The sequence below is a fragment of the Pteropus medius genome, unplaced genomic scaffold (genome assembly GCF_902729225.1).
Source record: "Pteropus medius unplaced genomic scaffold, Ma_sr-lr_union100, whole genome shotgun sequence".
NCBI lineage: Eukaryota > Metazoa > Chordata > Mammalia > Chiroptera > Pteropodidae > Pteropus > Pteropus medius.
This window is the reverse complement of record NW_024349519.1, coordinates 8,009,181-8,023,625: the sequence shown is the minus strand read 5'-3', so window position 1 is coordinate 8,023,625 and position 14,445 is coordinate 8,009,181. Positions and strand designations below refer to the sequence as shown.

The following is a 14,445-nucleotide window of genomic DNA, read 5'->3' as shown; positions in this document are numbered from 1 at the left end:
TACAGTGAGATATGTTAGGAAGTAAAGGCAGTAGTTCAGGTGCGAGAAAACAGTTTCTCCCTGAACCTTGCTAATGTGGTGAAGATAGAAAGGAGGCTTATTCAAGAGCCATTATTCAGGAGGCAAAATGTATAAGATTTTGTGGAAAATTAGATATGAATTGCGAGGAACCAGGAGGTGGCAAGGGCGATTCCTAGGAGCAACTGATATAGGAGACAAAAGAAAGAGTCTTCTATTTGTGAGAAGGGACAAAGGGTAGAACGGATGAGGATAAGGTTAAGTTTTCATGTTTCGTAGCAGAAACGTCAAGGGTCAGCCAAAGACCAGCTGTGAGAAAAGGAGAAAGAGGAAGGGTTGGATTTGTTCAGAGAGCAGTGAAAATTTGAGAAAGTAGCTGTGGAGAGTGGGGGAGTGAGTGGTACTGAGAAATCTTTTGAAATTGATCATCATGAATTTATAGTGAACATTTAACCCTGACGAGCGACTTGCTCCAGCAGCTTGCAGCTGCTCTTGTCCAGGCATGTAGAGAACTGGTGATTAGGATCACACGTGATTGGAGTTTTGCCCGATGTGTGTTATCAGAATATTTTGGGGGTAATATGATAATTCAAAATAGATCAATAAGAGGTTGTGATAAATCTCAATTTTCTATCTTCATCATAAAGAAAGAAACAGGCACCAATGTTCTAGAATTTCCTGGGAATATGCAAATTTATCTGAGAAGGTAAGAGAGAAGATGAGGGAAGCCAGTGTGATAGAGGTCATAGATTTCCAGAATCACTCTACTCTTCTGCTTTCAAGCATACTTTCTGTTGTCACTGCAACCACATTCACATATTACCTTTCTTCTTCCTTCTTTTATCTCTCTCTTTATCATTCTTTGTTTCTAAAGTTCTTTCTCTGCCTCGTCTTCTTTGCTTTTGCATTGTACAAGGAAAATATTGAAGTGGACACGTAATTGTGTAGGGACCCTGGCTGATCTGGGACTACAGAAAGTAAATTGAGAAGAAGAGTAGTGTTTTAGCTTTTTTGACATATCAGTTTATATATAATTTTAGGCTTCAGTAAACAATGGGACCCATTGCAAAGATAGCAAGCCTATATAATTTCAATGGCATGCCAACTAGAATTTGGATACTTGGCAAAATTGTAAAGGAAGCAGTTTTATCTTTGGCATGTGTTTATCTCTCTTACTCTTTCTTCTATTAATACTTCATTTATTTATTCAATCATTTATTCATTCATTTATTTCACAAGCATGTATTGAGTAACTACTATGCATCAGACATGAGCTAGTTGTCTTTTAGCCACTCACACTTGTGGTCTCTCAACCCAAAAGGACCACTCCTCCCCACTAAATTATCCCTCCCTCTTCCATGACTCAATCAAAACAACCATTTCCAAAGGGATTATGATTAGATTTTTATTTAAATAACATACCAATATATGCGAAATGGTAATAACTATAAACATATGTCAAGCTATCTCTAAGCACTTTATAAATATAAATACATTTAGTCCTCACAACACACTATGAGGTAAGAACTGTTATTTCCTCCACTTTAAAAATGAAAAACCCGAGGCATGGAGAGGTTAAGTAACATGCTCACAAGGGAGGTGACAGAGGCAGGATTCACCCAAAGAGTCTTTCTCCAGAGCCTGTGCTTTCAATTACTGTTCAACACAGCCTACAGCTCAGGTGTGTGGTTACGAGAGAAGAGTTGCATTATGGTTTGGAACTGAAATTTGCTTTCTGCTTGAAATGACCCTTTTTTTATTGTCAGGAGTCCAGTGGTCATTAAGGTAGAGTTGTTCTTTTGGTATTGAATATTATATAAACATTAAAGAAAGTAAAAGTCTATTTATGACCCTAATTTGAGTAAAAATCTTTTTATGGTCATTGGTATTAATAATAAAAGAATATAGAGTCTATGAATTTTGGGGTCTGTTCTACCTGACTTCAGGGGAAGCAGAAAGAGGAAAAATGTATACATGTGTGATCTCAGGGAGAGAAAATATATGGAGCTAGGTGGTCAAATTACACAGCTGATGTGATATCTAATTTCTATTATATCAGTGAATTAGAAGAAATGTTTTTGAAACTTTTATAATCATCATCCTGTTGGGAAGATTAAAACAAATGTATTACTTCCTAACTTTGTAGAGGAGAGGAAAAAAAGATGAAATTCCCAAGATGCTCAATTTTTCTTTCAGCAGAAAAGAAAAAACTGTGCATGATAGTTTTACCTATCAGTGTGCCTTTAATAACAAAAATATGAAGGAGATAGTGTACTTTTTATATCTCTCCATTGGTGATTTCATTCATTCTAATAAATTCATTTTCATTCTTTTATTTATATATTTGTTCTTTTCTTCTATTTTTATTCATTTGTTCACTCATTCATTCATGCATCTATTGAACAAATACTTTAAGTTTCCCCCATCTGCCATGCATTATTCTAGATGCTATCAGTACTTGCAGTAAATCAGATAAGCAAGAATCCTGGCCCACAGAGTTTACAGTCTAAGGAGGGCAGGGGTAAAAGATAGAGAGAATCAACTAACAAATAAGTAAATAAGATAAATGGAGAAATAACGAGTTACATAAATAAAACTGACGTGATATGATGTGATAGAGAGGCACTGGTTGGGGGTGCTATTTTATTTGAACAGTCTGAGGAGATTATGAATAAATAAATAGATTATGACAAATGAATAAATGAATGAACAAATGGGTAGTATAGGTACACAGATAAATAATAAAATGTATCATGTGATAAATGTAATGATAGAGTTTCAAACAGAGTTCTCTATAAGCATGAACAAAGGAAAGTTATATATAACCAGAAAGAATGTAAAACATCCTTAAAGCTAGATAAGGTTTTAATAGAAAAGATAGTGAAGTAAAGACATTCCTGACTGAGAAAATAAAAAGAAAGTAAAAATAAACACCTGCTATGTCCATCCCAGGGAATGAGGAGCAGAGAGAGATGGAGGCAGAGTAAGAGGAGACAGCTTTTGAAAGTTGAGTCAACAGATTGAGTATAGATCATGGTGGGCCTTGAACACCATAAAATAAGTTTTAATTAAAAAAAAAAAATCTTCAGGCAAAGGGTTGAACAGACTTTTCTCCAAAGAAGATAAACAAATAGCCAACAAGCATGGGAAAAGATACTCAACATCACTAATCAGAGAAATGCAAATCAAAACCAAAAGGCGGTCTTGAGTTATACTCATTAGGATGGATACTATAAAAACAACAACAATAACAGAAAATATCAAGTATTGGCAAGGATGTGGAGAAATTGGAACCCTATGCACTGTTAATGGGATTGTAAAATAGTGCAATCACTATGGAAAACAGTGTGGAGGTTCCTCAAAAAAATAAAAATAGAACTACCATATGATCCAGAAATCCAACTTCTGGGTATACAACGAAAAGAATTGAAAGTAGGGTCTTGAAGAAATATAAAAAATGTACACCCATGTTTATAGCAGCACTATTTGTAATAGCCAAAAGTTGCAAGCAACCCATTCTATCAACGGAAAAATGGATAAACAAAATGTGGTGTACACACACACACACACACACACACACACACACACACACACACAATGGAGTATTATTCAGCTTTATAAAAGGAAATCCCATCACATGTCACGACATGAATGAATCCCAAAGACATTGTTGTAAGTGAAATAAGCCAGTCACAGAAAGACAAATTCTGTATGAATCCACTTAGATGGTGAAATTCATAAAAACAGAAAGTAGAGTGGTGGTTACCAAGAGCTGGAGGAGGAGGAAAAGGAGGGTTGTTCAATGAGTATAGAGTTTCAGATTTGTAAGATGGAAAAGTCCTGGAGATCTGTTTCCCAGCGTTGTGAATGTACTTAACACTACTGAAACATACACTTTGAAAATGGTTAAGATGGTAAATTTTGTGTTTATTACAATAAAAAAATTCATTCTTTAGTTACTTAAGTCCTTATGCTGTTTTTGTATTGAACTTCTAAGAAGTTGTATGTGTGAGTGTATGTTAGGTTACAGGAGAATATGTATCTGCTTGGATCTATATTAACCTCATTTCTCTAAACTCCACCTATATGGATCTTGGAATCTTGTCCCATCCATATTGAGCAACAAGTTAGCCTAAACAAAGGGACTTTGACACTTGCTTCATCAGTCTTTATCACTCTTGAATTATTAATATCTGCATGTTGCAAATTAGCTTTCCAATAAGATGTCATCTGATTATAGGACCTCTTTCTCCCATCCCTGTGTGAGTCCTGAGACATTTTTCTAGTGTAAACTTTTCCAGTTTTATACATTTGCATAATGTCTAAGCCCAATACATATTAATTATTAAGTTTAATATATTCAATATATGAAAATTAAATATTTGTTATATAAGGTTGCCTCTTATTTTATATGGATTAAACTAACTATAGTTAAATGATATAGCCAAGTGAATATTATTTAGTGTTTAATATTTCATTGCTTGATTACTGCACATTACCTTTTACAGGTATTAAATCACAAAAACACCTAAGTTGAATACTTAATCACCTTATGCATTGGGTCACAAGTACTGAGATAGAGCATACAATTTTAAATGTGTTTAACTTTGGAAGCCTTATGTATTCACTTTTATAATTATTGATTTAAAAATATTTTTTCTTGTTTTTTAGAACTTTCCTATTATAGTTATTTGCGTTTTGTGTTAACATGAGAGAGATACTTTTCATTGTACAAAACTGGCTCGCTTTACATGATCTGAACTTGAGAAGCTGTTTCTCAGGTTTCAAGATATTCTAAATGTATGCGAGCATCTACTGGTGAAGGATAATATAGTCCTACAGACTGATTTTATTGGACCTTGTAATTTAGAACAAATTGGAGGGCATAAGGATTACGAAGCCTTTAAGTGTATAATCGAGAGAATCCTGTTTCCTGAAAATGGTTATTGCTTAAATATTGAAACTGAGTGGTCTTAGGCAGGAAATACAAGAATCGGAAAGATACCAACCACAAACCAAATATGTCATTTAGACGGGACTACAACATCTAACGGGCATACAATTGTTTACTAAATGTGCTAAAATGTTTCATGAGGGCTGAGACCAGGTCTATCTTGTATACTTCTGAGTACCTGGCATAATAACCGGTATCTCGAATATGTTAAATATTTACTGAATGAATGAATGTTAACCACTTTGGGTATTCCTTCTTCAAAACATGTGAAAATGTGCCTTTCGCTATCCTCCCATAGGACCACATCCATCATTTATAATAAAGACAATGAAAAACATAATTTGTGTCTAGACAAATATCCTTTTTAGATGGAAAAATGCATCTGTTTGGTTAACCAGAAACCTTGAATCAGTTAAAAATATATCTACAGCTTTAGAATTAAAAACGGTAATAATGAAAACTGACCTAAACTAATTAAAAGGAAAGTGATGGGGAGTTGCATAGGCTTTGTAATCAAATATTACTCGGTTCACATTTCAGCTTTATAGCTTTGTAGCTGTATGAGGTTGGATGAATTACTTAATCTGTCTGTCTTGACTTTCCTCTCATTGGATATGCGCTGCTTTGTGCCTACTTGGTAAATAATAAATAGTAGCTACTGACTTTTTCTCTGACTGAGGGTACTCATTTTCCTAATTTTCAATGGACCGTAAGCTTCTTGGGACAGGGACCATATTTTATTTATTCTTAGAATCTAGCACAGTGACTGGCATAGGTTGGTACTTAATAAATAAGTGTCTTGAATTAATAAAGAAAATAAATATTTAAGTAACTTCTTGGTGACTATTGTGCATAGTACCACACAAAGTTGTGCACTATACAATTTGGAACTGAGGTGTATGTAGACAGATACCTAACAGAGTCATTTAAAATATAGAGATAGAGCATTTTCTACCACTGGAATAATTTATAATTCCTTTGATTAATCAGGTTTTTTCATGATGATTAAGAAGAAATTCACAAGTAACATTGAGCTCAATTAACTGAACATTGGGTGGACTCTATATTATAATGCATTCACACATAGCCACATTCTAGTTTAGCAGCATATTGATTTTTACCATTAAGGACACTTTTCTCATTTGCTTTCATTAACACAGCCCTTGCTTATAAGTGTAGATAACTGGTTTTGAAAATTTCACAATAAAAACTGTAAAGCAGTTCTGTACTTGTAATCAGGAAAGGCACCAACAATGAAGAAGGGATTTGCTTTTAATAAAAATATTTTATACATCCACCTGAAAATTCTCACGTGACAAACAGTACAACTCTAAAACGTAGTTAACATACCTAAATGTATATCAGCAGAATTGTAAATACCCTAAGTTATGCAAAGTAATTTACACTTCTAAATGAGAATAATTTTTGCTCTTTTATCAATGGTTTAATAATAATGACCATTTTCTACACATATCAGAAATGTGTAATATTTTCTGGATTCCAGTGTGTTCCAATGTATAACAAATTCTTCTGGGTTTATGGAATCAAAAAAACTATTCCAAACATATTTTAATAGGTTAAGCCTGCTAAATTAAAATCTCAAATAAAAAACTAATATGTTCACTTATACCTTCACTGGCAGACCAAAATTTGACATAAAAATCAAATTACTATCAAAGCAAAACGATACCCATTGCAAACAAATGTAAACTTGGGTTAAATTCCAAGATATATCATCTTCCTTGAAATTACTGGAAAGGGATTTTTACACATTATCTTGTTTACAAGCACACACACTATTTTATACACGTGCTTGGCATATCACTACATGCTGTAGAAATATAATGCAACATTTTCACAGGATGTAACTTATTTTTCAAGTTTAAAGGTTAACAAAAAAATGAAGATTTAAAAATCAAGCTCCAAATTGGTACAGCCACTATGGAAAACAGTATGGAGGTTTCTCAAAAAACTAAGAATTGATCTATACCATATGATCCAGCAATCTCTCTACTGGGTATTTACCCCAAAGACTTGAAAACACATATCTGAAAAGATATTTGCACATCGATGTTCATGGCAGCATTATTCACAGTGGCCAGGACATGGAAGCAACCGGTGTCATTTATGATAGATGATTGGCTAAAGAAGCTATGGTACATATATACAATGGAATATTACTCAGCCATAAGAAGAGATGAAATACTGCCATTTGCGACAACATGGATGGACCTCGAGATTATCATGCTAAGCAAAATAAGCCAGACAGAAAAAGTTGAAAATCACATGATACCACTTATATGTGGGATATAAACCTAAAAGCAACAAATGAGCAAGACAAACAGAGACTCATGGAAATGGACTATAGACTAGTGGTTACCAGACAACTATAGAGTAGTGGTTACTAATGGGGTGGGGGAGGAGGGAGGAGGTAGTTGGGGTAAAGTGGGTCAAATAATATAGGGTGGGGGAGAATTGAAGTGGGTAAAGGGGATCAAATATATGATAGCTGAAGAAAACTGGACTTTGGGTGGTAAACACACATTAGAATATACAGATGTCAAATTATAATGTACACCTGAAAATTATATAATTGTATTAATGTTACCCAAATAAACTTAATTAAAAATTAAAAATTAAAAAATAAAATAAATAAAAATCAAGCTCCATAAACCTGTAGCTTTCTTTGACAAACAAAAAACAAAACTAACACAGAAACAAAAAAAAACCAGAAGTCAAAAGTTTGGGCAAATAGATAACGTGATAAAAGTCATTTGATAATTGAAATATCCTTTCTTTTTCTTTTCCTCATTCATTCCTTGTTATATTCAAAGATGGCTATTAAGTTTCTCACTCTTGTTCACTTTTTTCATAAAATATAACTATAAGAATACTAAAATATGGTATGTTTGTTGGAACATGGAAACAGTTAAATAGTATATAAATACAAATTCAAATCACAGATTTTTTTTTTTCCTCTCCAAGTTAGAGGATATTGGTCCTGAAAGAAAATTCAGAAAATAAATAGACACAAAAAAGTTCATGGAGAACATATTCTTCTTATAACTTTAACATTTAAATTACAGTATGTGTAGTTTTTTGTACAAAATTTTAAATATCTTTGAATCTTGTACATTATAAATGAGTCTTATTTACTTTAGTTCATTGGTAGGATATATTAAAAAAGGGCTAATTACAACTTAGTTTTGGCATTCTTTTCAAAGTTTCAAAACACAGTAGATTGGGCCCCATATGCTTTAATTTTTTAAATTATGAAAATTAAGGCATGAAATTATGTATGAAAATTATGTACATTTTAAATGAGGACTTTTCATTTTTATCTTATACCTTTAAAAATAAACTTAAGACAGTTGCCTTAGACTTTCTCCTACAGTAGTATAAATTAGATAACTGCTAACATAGAAGTTAAGATAATTGGATAATTTTATTAAATTTTAGTTTTGGTTCCGGTTCCATGCATCTTTTTAAACCTTTGATACCTGCCTCACTAAAGGAAGTAGTAGTAACTGACAAATGAATAAATGAGTAGCTAATGATACCAAAAAAACCAAAAAAAACAAAAAAACTTAGACAGATGTACTTATTATGCTTTTATATTGCATTCCTTCATGTAAGATAGTTACACTTACTGATAATTAAAAATGTCCTAGTTAGCATGTAAGAATCGAAAAAGTCATGATGTTCTACTAAGTCATCATGAATGACTTCCAGGAACTCTACCACCTGAAAATGTCTGAGAATCACTGAATTAGCATCTATAATACCTGTGCCTAAATATGTAAATAAAATTTTAAACCACTAACACCTGATCATCTCCATTTTTCCTGGCCTATCAACATGGCGGCATAGGCAGTAGGAGATTAAAATGCCACTCCTGGGTTTTTATTTCAAACTCCAGTCCCATGAATAGATAAGATTTATTTCATACGACTATTCTATACAGATTCTTTCTCATTATTTTCAATAAATATTAAATTTACCTATACTACAATTAATTCCCCTTCTGATTGCTGGCTGTAGAGGTACATTAGTATTACGAGTGCATAGTTACTGAAAGATTTGCTAACTTTCTTGGTTCATTTTAAACCACAGACCAATGACTTTTGTACTGTGTACTTAATTTCGATATCTTGTAAACAATAACCAAATAACAATAACACTAGCATTACCAAATTTATTTTCTTTTCAACATCTCACCTAACTTTTGTTAACATTATAAACCAGTTAGATTTCAAGGATAACATGTACTGGAAATATCACTGAACTAGGGAATCAGGAGAACTTCATTTGTTCCCTGGATCTGTCCCTAAATAAATTGCATAATTAGGGCAAGTCTAAGTGTCAGTTTTTTTCAAAAGCGAACTAGGAAAAATATCTGCTTCAAAATATTGCCACAAGGATGAAAATGAAATGATGGAAATGAGGATTGTAAACTGTAAAGTACTATTCTAATGTATGTTATTACTACCATGATTTTGGAAATACCTATATTCGATTTTAATATTGCTATTTTTAAAATGTGGTGGACTCTTCCTTCGTGCACAAAAACAGTCTAAGTATTTCTGGACAGCAGTTGTGATACATAATGCTGCCAAGTAAAGTAACAGTCTGAGACAAACATTGTTTGGATACCCCTTTTCTGTATTGGCAATTATCCTTTTAAAATGAAAGAGTTTATTAACAAATATGTAAGATTCTCATTAAAATTAATTTGGTATGTGCTCACATTAAGATGCTCAAAATCTAAAATTAAAAAATATGGCATTTTATACATTATAGCCATGCTTCTTTCGTTCAACCACTGCCATTAAAATAATTTTTTTTCGTATTTAAATTATTTATCAAACTGTCAGCTACTTTGTATACAGGTTTAGTGCACCAGCAATGATAAACCTGAATTTTAAACCTAATTAAACCTAAAAAACATAAAGACTGAAATGTTACTCAAATTTCTAATTTTATGCACCTGAATTTCAACCCAAATGCTGCTCTTACATTGTTCTATTCTCAGGATATCTCCCATATTTGTTAAGATCTTTAGACACATCACATACACATAATAAATTGCGTATTCATCATGAATTCACCTAGAAAATCCTGTTTTACAGGTGAATTAGGCTTTCACTAGGAATTAGTACAAACCATAATGACTAGTCTTACATAATACACTTGTTTATTTGCTTCTGAAGTCAGATCATCTATTTCCTTGATGCTAAAATCTTATAAAATATTTCTTGCTGCTTTTTTTCTCTGTGCTTAGGTTAACACAATGCGTGCACTATAACAGTGTTTCTGAGCCTTTATCTAAAAATTAACTTTTAAAACATGTCAAAACAAATTAGGATATTTAATCTTCATCTTTGATTGTTTTCAGTACTGAATCTTCACCCAAAATTTTACATAGTTCATTGAGTCTCTGCTGCATTTTGGGAATTCCAGCTAGCTGAGATTCTAGCTTTTGTTTTTCCTCACTCAGTGTTAAACGGATTGCGGTATCCAACTGTTCAAAGCGCCAGCCTCCTTCACCATCAAACTGTAATAAATGAGTGTGGTATTTCCTGCACAATCAAAGTGAAATAATATTGTTAGCAGTAATTGTAAAAAGCCATATTATTTATAGGTTTATCATTCTAATTGATTTCCAAAAGTAAATTTTAAATAAGGAGTCTATTTTACATTTGATTTTCAAGAATTCCGCAAGAGCTTAAATTTTGTGATTTTTTTTTACTCCAAAAGTAATGAATCTCTAGGACATTCTATTTCTTATGTTACATTTATTTTATATTCTGAACGTATTGCAAAGACAGACATGCTTTTGCATCTATTTATCTTCATAATTCAGTATGGCTAGTGAATAAATATCAAAGCATACTCAGAATGGGAATAGGGAAGGAAGAAAGTAAAAATTTTAAAGGTTATGTGAGAAAAAATCTAAGAAAAATAAAGGAAATGCAGTACCAATTCATTAATACCCCCTCCTTGGAGAATGAGTTATTCTACATAAGTAAATATCTCTCAACAATTAGTTTTAAAATATTTTTAAAATAAACTCTTTGATAGAAATCTTTTAAAGATACTTCCATGCCTTCATATAATTTACTGTCTTTTCACATGGCTCAGGTGCATAATTATGTTCTTCAAAGAGGTTTAGAGATGATTTTATTGATGAGACAGGAGACAATTCATTTTCTCCTAAGGGGAGGCTAAGGTCATCAGCTAGAGGAGATTTGTGGGCATGTATAGAGAGAGTAATGCTGGCAGAGCAGGCCTCATATGGCTGAGCCACTGCATTTTGTCACTATGCTGAAGTGACCTATGTTAATATGTGTCCCCAGTTCTGTCTTTCCCTTATAGTTGTTTCTCATTTCTTGTTCCCTTTAAAGTTATCGTCTGTCATTATTTACTGTGATCAGTAGGCTTATTTCAAGTATCTTTTACCATTTTTTAATTTAGATATGATTCACATACCATAAATTAATTCTTTTAAAGTAAAAAATTCAGTGATTTTTTAGTATATTAACAAACTTATGCAACCATCACCACTATCCAATTCCAGAATATTTTCTTTACCCCAAAAGAAACCCAGTACCCATTTGCAGTGCCTCACCATTTCTCCTTTTGCTCAGCCCCTGTCAACCACTAATCTCCTTTCTATCACTATGGAGTAGTCTATTCTGGATGTTTCATCTACTTGGAATCATAAAATATGTGCTGTTTTGGGACTGAATTCTTTCACTTAAGAACATGATTCTGAAGTTCATCTAGTTGTAGCATGTGTTAATACTTCATCAGTTTTTATGGCTGAATAATATTCCATTGTATGTATTGCACATTTTATTTATTTATTCATCATTTGATGGGTGTTTGGGTTTCATTCTATTTTGGTTAGTTGGTTTTAACATGATGTACAATGGTAAAACTAAGCTAGGTTAAACTATGTCTAAAAGAGTAAAATCACTCTCAGGCTGAATGAAGGTTGAAGTTCATGTGTGTGATAACATATGACAGAGATTAATGATCTTTTCCATATACTTTTGAGTATCTACTATGTTTAGATTCTATAGTTTTCAAAAATTTGACCTCTCAACATGTAGCGCCTTACAAAAATTATATTGCAAACAATATATTTCTATGTCAAGGGAAAAAATAAAAATGCGAAAATATTGTCATTAAAACATGAGAGCTAAAACAAAAGTAATGAAAAAAAAAAACAAAAGAAGTATGGTCATACAGGAAAGAGAAATAATGGTAAAAATGTCATTTTTAAAATTTTATTCTCAACTTTTCTTGGGCCTTCCTCACCTTGGATCTACAATCACAAGCAATTTTAGAATATGGTAATTCAGATCTTGGGCAACTTCAATATATAAAAAAGGTTTGGCTCATCACTCCAGTCCTACGACATTATTTGATTTCTACGTGGAAGGAGGAAGCTGTATAGGTGTTTCATGAAATGAGATTCAAAGGCGTGTTCTAGATTATAGGCTAAAATAACATGTCAGAGTTTATCTTAGAGGAATTTATAAGAAACTATTAAATGAGACTAATTGGAAATAATCTATGAATTTCCTGCACAAGTAGGATAAAGCACAAGAAAGTAGTAATCATAAAGTTATATATAATTCTATCCAGGAACCAAATAATTTAATGAGTTTCTACAATTTTTACCACTTCAGATACTGGTATTGATTTCAATTCTTACAATAAAAAATTACCCATTTGTTGTTATGGGGAAACATATAACACATCTTTTTCTCTTCTAAAATCTTTTCAGGGGAAATAAGAATTTTATCTAGGGAGAAAGGATAATCAGGAGAAAAGAAATGATAAATTTCTATAACCTAAAATGACTAAAATAATTCATAAAGCAGAAACTAAAATGAATTTTAATTGTATGTGAGATGTACTGTGAGGAGCTATAATTTAAAATGTTTTTCTTGTTAAAATGTATAAACTTATGGATTTTGTTATTCCCTTAAATATTATTTGTCCATTACACACTATTTGAGTGGCCAAAATCTAGAATGCTGACAACATAAAATGCTGACAAGGCTGTGGAGCAACAGAAAATCTCTTTCATTGCTAGTGGGAATGCAACCTGTTATAGCCGCTTTGGCACACAGTTCTTACATATGATCTGAACTGCACTTCTTGATATTGAACCAAAGAAATTGGGAAAACATATTTCCACACAAAACCTGCATATGAATGTTTATAGCAGCTTTATTCATAATTGCCAAAATTTGGAAGCAACCAAGATGTTCCTCAGTAGGTGAATGGATAAATAAACTGCGCACATACAAACAATGGAGTATTATTCAGCACTAAAAAGAAATGAGCTATCAAGCCATGAAAAGACATGGAAGAAATGTAAATGAATACCAAGTGAAAAAGCTAATCTGAAGAGCTGCATGATTCCACCTGTAAGACATTCTGAAAAAGGCACAACTATGGAGACCTTAAAGATCAGTGATATCTAGGAACGAGGAGAATGGAGGGCTGAATAAGCAGAGCACAGAGGTTTTCCAGAGCAATGAAAATATTCTGTATGATACTATAATGACAGATACATGTAATTATAAATTTGTCCAAATCCACTGAATGTATAACACCAAGAGTGAACCGTAAGAGTAAACTACGGACTTCGGTGAGAATGATGTGTTAATATAGGTGCATCAACTTTAACAAATGTACCACTCTGTTGTGGGATGTTAATGATGGGTGAAGCTACGCATATGTAGGCCAGTGAGTATATGAGATATTTCTGTACCTTCCTCTCAATTTTGCTGTGGACATAAAGCTGCTCTTAAAAAGTAAAGTCTTAAGAACAACAACCTATTTGTTCCTTCAACTGAGAAAAAATGGCTGACTGCTTCCAATTCTTCTTTAGGCTACTTGAATAAGGAACTGAATGACAGAAGAGCATAATAAATCCATTGATAGAGGTGAGAAAACAGGACCCAGATATAACTCCATGTTAACCCAACATGCGATTGATTAGAAAGCATGTCTATAAATGACAAGTCCATACCAGAGTGTACTCAAAATTTTTTCTGGCCCAGTTCTATGTCATCTCCAATTCAGAAAATTTACAAGTAAATCTCATAATTGTCTTAACTAGTTCCTGCCAGTTTTCTCCAGGGAAAGTCACAGGAATCATATCGTTGATATGGACTCTAACTCATCCAGGACTAGATCAAGAGACTGCCTCTGGAGAGATTAGCAAATCAGGGCCCTGTCTCTCCAGATGCCAATTAAATCTTAACGACAGAGCAATAAACCACGTATTTTCATAGAAATGGTCACTTCATGGAATGCTCTATTTAAGGTCAATTCTCTGAGAAAAAAAAAATCATCAAAAATTTGAATATTTAAATGAAGTGTAAAAATAGATTATTATCTTCTCAAAAGAAGTAGAATTCAAAGAACTTTGAACAATAAAAGCCTGATGT

The 14,445-nt window shown here is 32.7% G+C and overlaps 1 protein-coding gene across 1 annotated transcript in view; it reads right to left on the bottom strand.

Moving 5' to 3' along the window:
• Positions 1–10,216: 10,216 nt before the first annotated feature.
• The window catches only part of ABCD2 (ATP binding cassette subfamily D member 2), a 46,564-nt gene continuing 42,335 nt past the window's right edge, over positions 10,217–14,445 (bottom strand). The window contains exon 10 of the mRNA XM_039882843.1: positions 10,217–10,551. Coding sequence (XP_039738777.1) covers positions 10,341–10,551 — 211 coding nt within the window. The 3' untranslated portion in view covers positions 10,217–10,340. The remainder of the gene's footprint in view (positions 10,552–14,445) is intronic.